General features: G+C 42.5%; 2 protein-coding genes across 3 annotated transcripts in view; both read left to right on the top strand.

The window, feature by feature from the left end:
- Positions 1 to 101: 101 nt before the first annotated feature.
- LOC306781786 (eomesodermin-like) lies at positions 102 to 3,590 on the top strand (the record flags this gene model as incomplete). Its single annotated transcript, XM_079274806.1, has 6 exons — positions 102 to 628; positions 753 to 907; positions 1,158 to 1,279; positions 1,644 to 1,802; positions 2,130 to 2,191; positions 2,451 to 3,590. 6 exons carry the CDS (start codon positions 102 to 104, stop codon positions 3,235 to 3,237), a joined length of 1,812 nt encoding a protein of 603 aa, XP_079130932.1. The 3' UTR covers positions 3,238 to 3,590.
- A 2,599-nt stretch (positions 3,591 to 6,189) lies between these two features.
- LOC306781881 (ankyrin repeat and IBR domain-containing protein 1-like) overlaps positions 6,190 to 14,355 on the top strand; it is a 28,720-nt gene continuing 20,554 nt past the window's right edge. The window contains exons 1-4 of one of the 2 annotated variants that reach the window (XM_079274971.1): positions 6,190 to 6,323; positions 10,392 to 10,692; positions 11,540 to 11,722; positions 12,337 to 12,454. In XM_079274971.1, the coding sequence (XP_079131097.1) occupies positions 10,468 to 10,692; positions 11,540 to 11,722; positions 12,337 to 12,454 (526 nt within the window). In that variant the 5' untranslated portion in view covers positions 6,190 to 6,323; positions 10,392 to 10,467. Of the gene's footprint in view, positions 6,324 to 9,111; positions 9,398 to 10,391; positions 10,693 to 11,539; positions 11,723 to 12,336; positions 12,455 to 14,355 lie in introns of those variants that run through there. The other variant, XM_079274970.1, reaches the window with a different exon arrangement.

Raw genomic sequence — 14,355 nt, 5'->3', positions numbered from 1 at the left:
CCAAGTGATTCCTGAAGTAGAAGAAGACCCCTGGAAAAGAGCAGTATCGACTGAGATCAAAGAAAGCAATCGACATTTGTGACTAGACAAGAGTAGCAGACATGCTCGGCGGTGAAGGGGAGAGCAGCACCTTCACTTCTACGAAGGAAGCAGCGGAGGACAGGCGCAAATCTCCGGCTGTGGATGGGGACGATCCGACTGCTGGCAGCAGGTACGCGGAGCACGGGATGGGGACTGACCGGTCCTACTACATCCCTCCAACGGGTTCTAAACAAAGCCCAGAAACACCGAATCCCTGCTCTTTTATCCCCTATACGCCCAGTGGTGCGGTTTACGCCGCGTCCAGCGCTGGCAGGTACCCCTCATCTCTCCACCTGGGCTCCGTGTTGCCTCCTGCGGGGTTTCCCCCCTCCGCTGCCGGACGCAGTCACTTCAGCCCGGCTTACCAGCTCGGGCAGAGCCCCGGCTGCATCTACCCGCCCTACAGCAGCTCGGGGTCGGCGCTCAGCAACATAACTCGACCCATCGCCGGCCCGGGGATGAGGGCCCAGGTGTACCTCTGCAACCGGCCGCTGTGGCTCAAGTTCCACCGGCACCAGACCGAGATGATAATCACCAAGCAGGGCAGGTAAGATGGCAGGATGAGAGGATAAAGAGGGTGTCACTTTACATGTAATCTGCTGCCATTGTTCTGTAATAAGACCTTGTTTTTATTCCATTGTCATTTATTAGATTTTGTTTGGTGCTTTCAGACGGATGTTCCCGTTCCTCAGTTTTAACATAGCTGGCCTCAACCTGACAGCGCATTACAACGTGTTCGTGGAGGTGGTGCTGGCGGATCCGAACCACTGGAGGTTTCAAGGTGGAAAGTGGGTCACATGCGGCAAGGCGGACAACAGTGGCCAAGGTACTGAAACAGGTCAATATTTGACTTTACTAACATTTTATTTTGTTCAATGTTGAATTGAGATTTAAATTGAAGCGCTAACCCTAACCTCTGAATAATAATTAAAAAAAACATAACGATATAATGAAAGAACTGAAATGATAAGATTTTTATTTCCAAAAATAAACAAATGCAATACAAATAAGGCTCGTATACGTGTACTGCTGTTGTCTACTGGAGTTTGATGTTGGAATATTTTTTTTTACTCCAGGGAACAAAGTCTACATCCACCCAGAGTCTCCAAACACGGCGGCCCACTGGATGAGACAAGAGATCTCCTTCAGCAAACTGAAACTCACGAACAACAAAGGGACCAATCACAATACTTCACAGGTATGCCAAACTGATAAATAAATAGATAACCCTATATTAACGCCTTAAACCCTCACCGGAGATTTTTAATAACTTGTATTACAATGTCAACATATATATTTTTTGCATTGAAATATACAGTTAAATATAAACCCTAAATAAGACGGGAAATACGGTAGATTAAAACGCACCATTAATCCTGTGACGTAAATCCCAAGAACTGTTTCATAAATGTTGTATTGTTTGGAAGTAAATTCATTTCCTTCATTAGACCAAAACCACTTGTTAAAAAAACGACGTATTTGCATAAATTGGGCATGTTTAGAAAACATTTGTTTTGAAATGATCGGATGATTTGACGGATTTCACCATGTTGATTATGCAGATGATTGTCATGCAGTCGCTGCATAAGTACCAGCCCAGGCTGCACATCGTGGAGGTGACGGAGGATGGGGTGGAGGACATTAGCAGTGACGTTAAGACTCAGAGCTTCACCTTTCCAGAGAACCAGTTCATAGCTGTGACTGCCTACCAGAACACCGATGTAAGCATGGGACTTTCCTCTCTGCTTCTCTTCTGTGACACAATGTGTTTTTGAGCGGTTTTTGACGGTTACCAAGATATAAGCTGCTCAGACTATCTCTGCTTTACGAGCATAAAATAATAAAAAAGGAAGAATTACATCCTGTTTTGATCAATTAGCAATTGAAACTCATTCAATGGATATATGTTTCTAATTCTAATGTTAATCAGCTATCTGCTATTTACTTGCATATGTATATGTATAATAGGCATGTAACTGCATGATGCTTGTTCTCTCTTTATCCTCTCATATCAATATAAAGCATATATCCATTTTGCTTTGTTTTAGATTACACAGCTGAAAATTGATCACAACCCCTTTGCCAAAGGATTCAGAGATAATTATGACTCGTGAGTATTTTATTTCATTTCCCACCAACTACAAACTGAGAATAAATATCACATTTTTACAACACTGCAGGAATACATCAAAACACATGTTTGATTGCATCAACTGTCGTACTGTTTTGTAAATGTTTTTTTTATTTACCAACTTTAGATCTGCTGTTTCGTGTCAACTCATTTTTAAAGAGGTTTTCACACCATGATTCTTTTCACCCAGACACTGCCATCCCTTGACCTCAAGTTCATACGTACATGTATTTTCCAGGATGTACACAGCTCAAGAACATGACCGCCTAACGCCATCTCCGACCGACTCTCCCCGTGCCCACCAGATTGTCCCCGGGGCCCGCTACACCATGCAGCCCCTCTTCCAGGACCAATTTGTTAACAACCTTCCTCAGAATCGCTTCTATAACAGCGAGAGAGCAGTGCCGCAGACCAACAGCCTTCTCTCGCCTCAGACAGAAGACGGAACTTCGCAGAGGTGGTTTGTCACCTCCATGCAGCAAGGGGGAAACGGCACTAGCACCAGCAACAAACTCGATCTGACATCCTATGAGGGAGAATACTCAAGCTCCCTGCTTCCCTATGGCATCAAATCCCTGTCCATGCAAACGTCCCATGCTCTCAGCTACTACCCAGACTCTCCTTTCACCACCATGTCTGCAGGGTGGGGGTCCAGAGCGGCATACCAGAGAAAGGTCTCTCCCAGCCTGCCTTGGTCTCCCAGGCCCAGTCCCACCACTGGTTTCCCAGAAGACTCAAACAAAGTTAAACCACAGATTGAAGAGGAGGTGAACGGCAGTGGGAGCCTGATCTCCTCCTGGACGGACACACAGTCATCAGCTCTGTCCTTAGACAAGGCTGATTCTTATTCCACGGCCTGCAAACAAAGGCGTTTGTCACTCAATGGTCCCAGCACAGAGGACTCGCCCTCTGACATCAAGTGTGAGGACTTGGCCTCTGTTGCCATCAACGGTAGCTCCTATAGCAAAGAAGCCCCCTCAGCCAAAGGCATGGCAGCTTACTATTCATTTTACACAAACCCTTGAATGGTTTGCCATCTCTCATTTAGTTTGCTCTTCATTTGCTGCCATGAATCAGAACTAACATTGTACTTATTTTTGGATGATGTGCACAACCAGAATTTTTCTTGCTGGTGATAAATGTAGTGATCATGTTTTTCCCCTTTTGTGGTGACAAAGGAAATATCAAGGACACAAATAATAAAACAATGATGACATCAAACGTGAAGGGGCATGTGGAAGAATAAGCATCAGTATCCTGAGTCACGATATTTTTTTTTCACCATGTAACTCTGTATTTGAAGTTTTGAAAGTGCAAACGCATTTGTTAAGTTACCCCATTAAAACAAACAGTGTTCTGTGTGTGTTATTGTGCATACATGCCTGTATCTTCCTTTACAGTGAGGTTATGTTTACAGATTATTTATTGAAGGCCTGTTGATATGAAATGTGTGCACTCATATGTGTGATGATGATATGCTGTATATACCTTCATTGCAATATTCAGATATTTGATAATAAAAGGCGTATGTGTTCTATTGAGTGTCTGATTTTTTATTCCAAGTTAAGATACCCATGTCCCTGTTTACATACAATATACGTTACATATGATGGACGAATGGGTATATTTAATACAAGCATATGTTTGATATATCAATTCACCAGTTAAAGATTGTCTGTAATTCCTCACACGGTCATGTTTGATGCAGTAAATGTTTCAATTGATTAATTGCACATTAAGAACCAGCGCATGCATATGGGTGTGGAGGAGGGTAAAGCCGCTTACATTCAGCTGATCCACTTTTTTTTAAATGTACAACAAATACAAAGTCAAAACTGATTCAAGTCATATCAAGACAGGACCGATCAAAGGATAACAAGCGCAACTTCAAGCCCAACCAAGAGCACTATTTGTTTCCTTAGACTCTGTCGCACTCTAGTGGCATTTTATTGTACTAACAGCTACGAACTCAATCACTACAGCAGCCTGTTGAGTTGGAATCACAGACTGTGTGTACAGGTTGAGATGGACACTGAGTGCATCTGACTAAAATTCAACTATCACACCATTTGATCCAATAGTTAGAACACAACAGTCTACATCCGAAAACTATTTGAAGTGTGATCACTTCCCAGTGAGCACTAACCCGGATTTCAACGTTGATTTCTGGTTGAAAAAGCGTTGATATGGGGTCTGAACGTCTAAGACGTATTTTAACCGTCTTTTGAACCGGCTAAATTACGGTTACAATATCAACGTGTCACAAAACACCAATTTGTTTTAAAATATTGATGGTTTGTTCAGTTGTAGGTTGAAAGAGACGCGATTTTGGTTACTTTAAACGTATTTCTCCAAAATCATATTACGCTGTCCGTTCATATGTGGTATGTCTCATATAAAACGTTGTAAATATGGAACTATAGACTGTGTGCTGTCCACAAGAAGCTCACAGGACATCATAATGAGAGCATATATGTTCACTAAAATACAACTCAGTGTTTACTGCTGGAATACGCATGCGCACGGACTCTATGCATTGTTCTAAGTTAGAGATGACTGGAAACACGACAAGGTTTGAGCTAGCTAGCTCTTACTGAGTGATGAGGAAGTGAACGAGCTGATGGAATAAACGAGGCTTCACGCTAACGACGTACTCTGTAAGTACTTGAACTACTTTATTCCAATATTGCAAACCGAAATACATTACCATACCATTAATATCATGTTATGATCATCATGCGGGCGAGGCTGCTAGCTTGTTAGCATGTTACGAAAAGTAAACCTAAACAGTAGACATGTGTGTTTGTTAATGTACTATACTATAAACAATATTGTGTAATATCCAGGTCAGCATCGTTCCATTGAAGACACGTCTATGGTCTCCGGTGTAGAGACGTTCAAAACTGGTCTAAGTCAACATGTTTTTCTAATACTTGTTTTATTTACAGATGTCCAGCTTGAAAATATGGCAGATCTCCTGAAATAGGCTCCTGTGTGGCTTTGAAAACGACATTTAAAGAAGGAAAAGGAGATTATGTTTTTATATAAAAGAACATTGTTATATTTATATTGTGCTTTAATAAATACAAATGAACTGTTACTGTGTCACTTGGTCTTTTGTCCTGTAAGTGGAAACTGTTGATGTGTTATATACCCAGAAGCACTGTAAGCATTTCGGCGTTGAATACACGGTTAAAACACGGTGAGGTTGAATACACAGTTAATACACGGTGAGGTTGAATACACTGTTAAAACACGGTGAAAAGTGAAAGGTTTTTAGCTGACTATTTGTAGACTTTGATTCAATGCTCACGTTTAGACCAGATATCAACGTGATGTCCAATACTGGCTTTCAACTGATAAATGTGGATGTGGTTTCTTAGTAAGCCTCTAAATCATGATATATTAGTATTAGCACAATGAAGAGGATGACACATTATAGTATTGCAAATCACGTTTAAATCTGGTCTAAGCGTGAACGTCTTTTCAACGTCTACAAATAGTCGGCGAAAAAACTTTCACTTTTGAACCAATTCTGAACGTCTTTTCAACGTCGGACATAGACGTCTTTTGAACGGAAAACGCTCACTGGGTTTGTTTGTATTCTCTGTCAGTGGGGACCTGTAGATTGGTTACATAGTTGAATAGGACAGGCTGTTATGTACGTCACATTGCCATATGCAGCACACATGCTGAGCCTTTGCAAAAACATAGTCGACAACGGATACGAAGCGGGCGTCGAAAATAACAAAACAAAAATGCATGCACTTAGTTGACCATTGCATGTCATCAGTCCAGAATACTGCGACGTTGACACATCAGGTTGCAAACCTCCACGAGTAGCGTCAGTGTGTTTCTTCATCGTCAATCTCTGAGGAAAACGAGCCATTTCTTTCCTCCGTCTGTTTTGGGGTTTGAGCTGCAACCTGGCAACCCGTGTAGCAGCCAGCAGCAGAGAGAGTCAACGAAGAGTTTACAGGAACAACATCATTGCTTTTGGGCACACATTGTTTATGGATTGCCTCGCTAACAAGAACGCCCCCTGTTTGTCGCTAGCGAGTGACAGTTGATTCACAAGATCAGGTCTACAACGGCGACATGCACCATATGTGTGAGTCTGAATACTTGTTTCTCGTTGTTTACTATGAGTTTATTTGTAAGTTAACTGTGCTAGCTAAGTTGGGCTAGCAGCGCGGTTAGCATGCTAGCTGGTCCGCTAGCGCGTGCACTGACGTTAGCCAACGCAGATACTAGCGTCATGATGTGTTTTGTATGTTTGTGAACAACATCCAGCTAACAATGGTGAGGTATGCCGTGTATTGTGATTATAACTGACCCCTTTCAACAAACGGAGTGATTCGCAGCTAACGCTATCTAAGGTCGGTTGGCAGGTGAATGTTTTCATTAACCTGAAATGTAACAACGCGTTAAAACGGACTGTTCGTTAACACAACACAACACTCTGCCGTCGGTCTGCGCTCGCGAAAATGGTAAACACCAGACAACATGGGGAAAGGCCTGCATGAAGGACTTCACTGACAAGTGGAAAGCTACGCAGGCAAACTGTTAAGATCGATATATGCTTAGCTGCTACTGCTAGATGATCATATTTAGATGTCTGTTGATGTTGTCATGGAGTGTCGTTAATAATTGTCAGATAAGTGTCCTTATCGTGTAATGTGTGTTGTCAGCTACGGGGTTATATAACTGTTCAAAGATCAAGTGTTTAACAAGTGTTCACCAAGGTGAGACATGCTCTGTTCGTCTCGACCTCTGACTTTGTGGTGATGATGGTGCCTGTCCTCACATGGCTCGAGCTTGTCACAGATTTAGTGATGCACGTTAACTTGTGCCATCTGGCTCCCTTGTTTGAGTGATGTGCCATTTGCTAACGTTTTAGTAAGCAGTTAAAGCAGCATTTCACCCTTTATAATGGCCATTTAAACGAGTAAAGTTCTATCAATTAATCTTGAATTATTGAAGACAACTGTTGTTTCTCGCATGACTCCACGGAGGATCTGTAAACAGAGTCAATCCTTGATGAAGTGAAGTTAACAGAGGCCAAAACTATGTCAAAACATCCGTTTACAAACTCCCATATAACTTGTGCATGACTACCCAAGTCTCGTTTATCCAGTCGTATGCTGTTGTACTTTCCAAACACACATTTGCCAAAATATTACGATTTTAAAACACTTCCGCCGCAGCTACGTCCAAAGGACGTCCTTTTATGGGTGAAATATTTCTTTGGCGTGTTTCTGTTATTTGAATGTACGGGTCCTATTTAAAGGATTGCTGGAGATGATGTCATATCCTAGACATGGCAATGGATTAACACATTTCAATAAGTATTCAGTATGTAGTTATTTAGGTTGTCTGCATAAAGAACAAATGATTCATCATGCATGTAAACTCACACCGAGTCTTACAGAGGTCAGGGGTCAACTCTGGTCCATTTACCTCAATGGATGCTTTCATCGAGGCTTTCTCTCACCAGTCTGACTAGAACGTTTAAAAACATTACATGACATAAACTAAACTTTGATGAAACATGTGAGCACCATATAACTTTACCAGATTAATTTACTAAGTCGTCAGTTTATTAGGTACAACTACTGCAATACATCCTACCTTCAGTATACTAACAGGTATTTTATTTTGTCCACTCCACTTATATCAGTGTTTGTAGGAAAAATAACAGCAACACCTCTCTGTGTAATAAAGGTGCAGTGACACAGACGACATCCTCCAAAAGTACATTGAATAAACTTCTCTAAATCAGTTTGAACAAAAACTGAACATCATAACCTTCATGGTGGTGGGATTTACTGCAGGACTGTTGTATTAGATGACATTAGTTTTAGCCAGGTGTATCTAATAAACTGGCAACTGAATGTATGCCGGTGCGTTTTACTTCAGAAATGTTTAAATATGACATTGAAAATGCCCCAAATTACAGTGAGAATAACGTTTTCAAAAAGGTAACAAAAAAGACCTGGAACTCGCTCCTCTTCCGTTCCTATCTGTGACAAATACACAGTAGTACACGTTTGTAGTTTAAGCTGATATTGTGTAAAGATTACACCAGGGAGTCAGGTGCATCCACAGTCTGGACTCTGTTTGCACAAGCTGCGAAAAAAATAATCAATTGTCTGGCAAATGGAATGTGAAAATAGGTTTACCACTTCCTTTGTTGTCATTGCCAACTTATGGCGAGTTAAGCATATGGTATGTATTCTTGAGCTTTTCAGGAAGCGTGTTTTCCTTCTATTGTGTACACACGTTGCCTCCACTAAGCCATTGACTGTGCAGAAGGATTTTCATGGCCCTGAGAATTCATTTTAGTTCCACGAGCTATATAATGCTGAAGGAGATCATGTGTTGTGTTGATTTGCGCTGCAGCTCACCAAAGAACACACAAAAGCGTCACACTGAACAAACAGCCATGACCATATGGCGCTCTGGTGGGAGCGAAATGCTGACTCGCTGCGTGTTGCTCTTCAGTGGAGGATACCTCGTTTCACGACGACTCCCGGCCCCAGTGGGATGGGCAGCGTTGGCACGGAGAGGCGGAAGCTCCCGGTGATGCCAGAGGAAGTCTTGTCCTCCTCTCCGTGTGAGCTTTGTTGGCCCTATGTTTAGTTATTTAAAAAAAAAAAGAGATAAAACGAGAAACACAGCGCAGGTTGTTTACTGTGCTGTGCTGCGATGCTGACATAGGGGCTTGTGGCAGAGCAGCCTGAGCAACCTTGGAGATACAACTCTCATCCTTGTGATTCAGAGACAGTGGAAGTGATTAATACTCACCCTTTTTTTTTTTTTTTTTTTAGTTAAGAAGGCCTTATTTGACTCAGACACAGCCACTAAGGAACTAAACTCCTTCTTTTCTGAAGGACATTCGGTATGCTGGCCTATTGGACTTGAACAGGTTGAGGACACCCATCAGCTGCTGTATCAGACAGAGCTTGAACCTACAGTAGGAGAGAGAGAGAGATAGATGGGGAACACGGCGACCAAGTTCCGCAAGGCTCTCATCAATGGGGACGAGGTGCTGGCCTGCCAACTGTACGAGAGCAACCCGCAGTTCAAGGAGGCGCTGGATCCCAACTCTACATACGGAGAGTCCTACCAGCACAACACTCCACTGCACTATGCTTCCCGGCACGCCATGGCCCGCCTACTCAGGTCAGGATATGGTCCAGTTAAAATCAGACCAACGAGCAAGCAAACAGACATAACGTAGACATTCACAGTTGCATATTTTTGGCTGCGGTTAGTGGAGGGAAAATAGATATCTAAGGGTTGAGAGACGAGGGACTAATTTGTTGTGCTCTAGATTTTTGATATGCTGCAGTTTATTTATTCAATACGTTATAATTAGTATTTCTCATGTAGCGCCGGTTTACTTATCTTATCTTTTTAGCTCTCTGTTGCTGATCAGCTGGTCGCTTCTATTGCTGTACTGCTGTGTCGTAAGATACGTTTTTTGCACGTTTTGTCTCTATACGGCTCTGTCCCATCTGTCTCTCCACATAGCCATCTGTTAGCAGCTCTCAGGAATGCAACATGCTGGGATGGAACAGGACGGGGCTCCAAGAGCTTCCCACCGCACAAGCTACCAGCCTTGCATGTGTTTGTCTTTGCTTTAAAGACACTAGGTTTTGAAAATCTGGTTAAGTGGAAGCAAAATATGAGACTTGACAGACGGATGAAGCACCGGAAATCAGAGACTAATAATTTACCTGCAATTTGTATCTCCACATGCATCTCTACTGTGTCATTTTCTAGATTTTATTTCAAATATTTGTGAAGTAAACTACTTAAAATGCTGTAGAATATTGAGATACACTAATCTATAATTAATAAAGCATAACAGAAGTATGCGATATTTGTTATTTCCACCTTTTTGGGGTTTGTCAGAGGATGAAATGGCTTTTGTGTTATTTGCTGTGTTGCCAAAAAAAACCCTGCTAGGGGGCTACAAATAGGCTTACAAAAACAAAACAAGATAGGCCAATAAGTATATACCCTAGAAGGTTACTTTGTTGACCAAAGCAGAAATAAAAGTCAACAAAAATATGCTACTTTGCCCCAGATATTAGCAGGCAAAGCCATTTGTGGGCCAATAAGCAAAGGTTTGAAACAATTGTTTTTTCCTGTGTCCGTCTTATTCTTTTAGGTCCTTCCTCTTCAGCAAGGATGGGAATCCTAACAAGCGTAATGTGCACAATGAGACATCGCTGCACCTTCTCTGCATGGGGCCCCAGATCCTGACCTCAGAGGGGGCCCTGCAACCTCGGCTCTCGCGGCCATATGAAGACAGACAGCGTCGGGCCGAATCCCTACAGATCATCCTGGCCTGGACCGGAGCGAAGCTGGACCAGGGAGAGTATGAGAGCGCTGACATCAATGCCACCGACAACAAGAAAAACACCTGCCTGCACTACGCTGCTGCCTCAGGCACGAAGACGTGTGTTGAGGTGTGGACACGTTACAGTACGGGCTAATGGAGAATCATTTTAGGTATAGGTCAAAGGCACTATAGATGGAAACGGAAGAGTCTCACTAAGACAGGGAGCAATTTGAGTGGAATGAAGTTAAAAGGGGCCAGAGTGACCCTCCTTTTGAACACAAATGATTCAGTTTTGTACGATGAATATTTGTAGAATAGTGGCTGGTGTGTTGCTCCCATCAGTTCTGTTAAGATTGATCAAACCGCAGGATGCATCACGTACGAAAGTCACATTTATGAATCAAGCTATCGCGGTGCGTCTCTCAAAGACCTAGTTGTGAAACAGATTGTGTTCCCATGATTCGTAATTGTCATCTTGCACTGTTAATGGATTTTTTTTATTTCACCCTGAACACCGTACGGTGGCATAGATAGCAAAATGTTATTTGCACCACTTGCAAAACCAAATATTTAAGTTGGGATACATGCAGGTCTGGTGTGATAGAAAGAAAGAAACTTACAGAGAATTTGTAAAAAGCAAAGTGGAAAAGAATGAAGTGAACCAATGTTTGGGAAGCTGAAATTACACATTTATAATGCATGAAACAAGTCACTCAGCCCTAGCCATTGGTGCAATCCACTAGAGGTCACGAAACTGAAAAATTGTAAGTACTAATCATCACAGTACAGATAAAGATAAGTGGAATTGGCAATTTTTGCCATAATTGTGTAGCTTTTCCATCAACTACCACCACAGAGGTACTGGCACCACTGTTTCTGTCATGTAAGGTGTGTCACACTACACAAGCCATTAAGCCCCTCACGTATATTAGTGTGTGCCCCGTTATTTAAAGCTGCATTTTCCTCTTGTTCAGTTTCTGGTGCAGAGAGAAGCAGACCTGTTTGCTGAGAACGACGACCGCGAGACTCCATGTGACTGTGCAGAGAAGCAGCACCACAAGGAGTTGGCCCTGTGCCTGGAGTCGCAGATGGTCTTCTCTCTTGCCCCCGAGGCCGAGGGTATAGAGGCGGAGTACGCAGCCCTTGACCGACGAGAGGTACAGAATAACACGCCAAGAGCCAGAGGGTACACGGCTTTGGGTTTGTCACCCTCAAGTGGTGTCACTTCCAATGTTACCGACCCGTTTTTGTCCATTTTAGTGCTGTTTCAGATCAAACTCTATTGAGTAAGATGCCCTGGATATCTTAACCTTGCCAAAGCTCTTGAGTCATGGTGTGTGTAGGTCTGTCGTGTCCTATTTGTCTATCGTTCATTTTGGCTGAAGTTCTGCTCCACAGGCCCCCACGCCGTAGAGGCTTCGGTTAGACACAAACACACACACAGAAATTAGTCACACAAAACAGCCTGCCATTAGGCATGTGACTCCCATCACCATCACTGTTAGCTCACTGGCTAAGTCAGGCATCAGCAATTGTCTTTTTATTTGCTTTAAATACTTCTACTTCCCGTTGCCCCATCTTTTCTTCTACTTCCACCCTGATTCCTCTCCCTCTCACCCTGATCACACCCTCTGTTGCTCCCTCTGCTCTTTTATTACTTTTCTCTGGCAACCCGCCTTCTTCTTTTTTTTCCTCCATACCTTCCTTTTAATCTCTCGTCACAATCCTTCTGTCCTCCTCTCTTGTCTCTGTCCTTTGCCCTCCTCTCTAGCTGTACGAAGGCCTGCGGCCTCAGGATCTACGGAGGCTGAAGGACATGCTGATAGTGGAGACAGCCGACATGCTGCAGGCCCCTCTCTTCACTGCAGAGGCACTGCTACGCGCCCATGGTACTGTCAACCACACACACACACACACATGCAGAGTGTCTGCTTGTCAGTGTCCTAGTAGCCTGGTATACCGTATATATCTGAAACATCCCAGGTTTGATTCTGGCCAGGGACCATTGTTGCACGTTGTATTATTTTCTCTGTCTCCCCATCCACACTGTCACTATCTAATAAAGGCAAAAATGAAAAAAAAGGTCCTGAATATTAAAATTCAAGGTAATACACACACATGCTATCAAAAATCCTGACCTGTTGTTTCCACAAAGAGCATAAAACGAAGCATATTTAGCTGTTTACTTGTAAAGAAAACATTTGTTGGTAAATGTGTCTTATACTTTATTTGTATTGGGATTAGAGGGGCTGTATCTCATATAAACTCCGCGCTACGCTCCAGTGAGTCCCTTTGCAGTGAAAGGGGCAAGATGTGAACAGCCTTTGTTATCGAAAATAATTCCACTTGTATTGCCCTCAGTGGAGAGTGCCATCGTCACACGCTCTGAATACTATTTTAGTGGGCTTGTCCTTTCCTCCAAATATGTGAAAACACCAGCACATTTGAAAGCTAGGGTACTTAGACAGTTGACGTTTACCATCAAGCACATTGGTCACAGCAGAGACTCAGGCTTTTCAATAACACAGAGGTCTTTGCTTGTATTGCTGCTGCAAACAGTGCTTTTCAATACCACGGGAAAGAGCCGTAGCTCACATATTTGCACTTTTTGTTGACTTCAAGACTTTGTTTTCTTCCTGTCTTTGCTTACTAGAATAATTGTGTGCAGTGGAATGCTGCCTGTTTGAGGTACAACACGTCTGTGCAAGGATATATACTTCTTTAGCAATTTTCTCGTTTACTTATATGTCTCAATAGATGCTAAATAGGTTGCTTAATATTCACAAATCGGAAATGGCTTGCTGACATTGAGCTTGTGAAGTAATGGTAAGAGTAAAACGTGAGTAAAGCCGAGCAATAATATATATGAATGCTTTACTTCAAGAACACAAGTTTGTCTTTAACCTGGCTAAGATAACGTGTATGAAGAGCTTTAAATGTTTAAATCAAAGTTATTTCATTAGAAGCCGACCCTACTTACTTTAACTTGGCTCAGATTATGTTGGTGGAGGACTTGAAAGATGTGTCACAGATTTGGGTTGATATATTCAGTCTTAAAATACCCTGTTCTCTTATTCAGTTGGCTCAGCGACTGGCTGTTGAGCCGTGTGTGCTACATATTCGACATATTTTTGGGAGATTAGAGGGGTGAGCCCCAGATTACGGCTATATGTATTCACCTCTATCATGGGATTGCTGTCTGTCTGTTTAATAGGGATGGAACATTTCAGGGTTTTTGTTAATCTCAAGGAGAAGAAGCTTTTGGACTTATTATATCATCACTCGTAAAACTTTCCAATTTCCATATCAGTCTTTTTCAGTTCTCTTATCACAGTTGTCGGTGGTTTCCTGCTGAGCTGCCAGCCGGTCGATCGGTCTGTGCTTTGGACAATTTATATTTCCCCGGCAAATTGTTTTTATACTTCAGACTAAATATGAGGACTTTTAATTTCAGACTTCATTTAATAACCATAGGCTGGAAGATCGAGTCATACTCATTGATGAGTTTTAATTGAATGGAGATGGGGGGGGGGGGGGGGATTGTTGCAATATTCATTATCTTAATGAGGCCATTTAGAGTCTGAGGCCTTTGACAGGTGGCGAAACGTGTCTCCAGGCTGATAAAATAATTGCATAGTTGACCGGGTCACTCTCCCGATGTTAAAAGGGGATTTATTTATTTATTTTTTGGCAGAGAAAATTTGGACTCAGGCACAATCCACAAGTCATTCAATATTCATACTGAAAAGTTCTCCAACTTGTGCTAATGGGGGATAGAACAGCTATTCTA

The sequence above is a fragment of the Melanostigma gelatinosum genome, assembly GCF_949748355.1.
Source record: "Melanostigma gelatinosum genome assembly, chromosome: 9".
Lineage (NCBI taxonomy): Eukaryota > Metazoa > Chordata > Actinopteri > Perciformes > Zoarcidae > Melanostigma > Melanostigma gelatinosum.
This window is presented reverse-complemented; position numbering and strand designations above follow the sequence as displayed.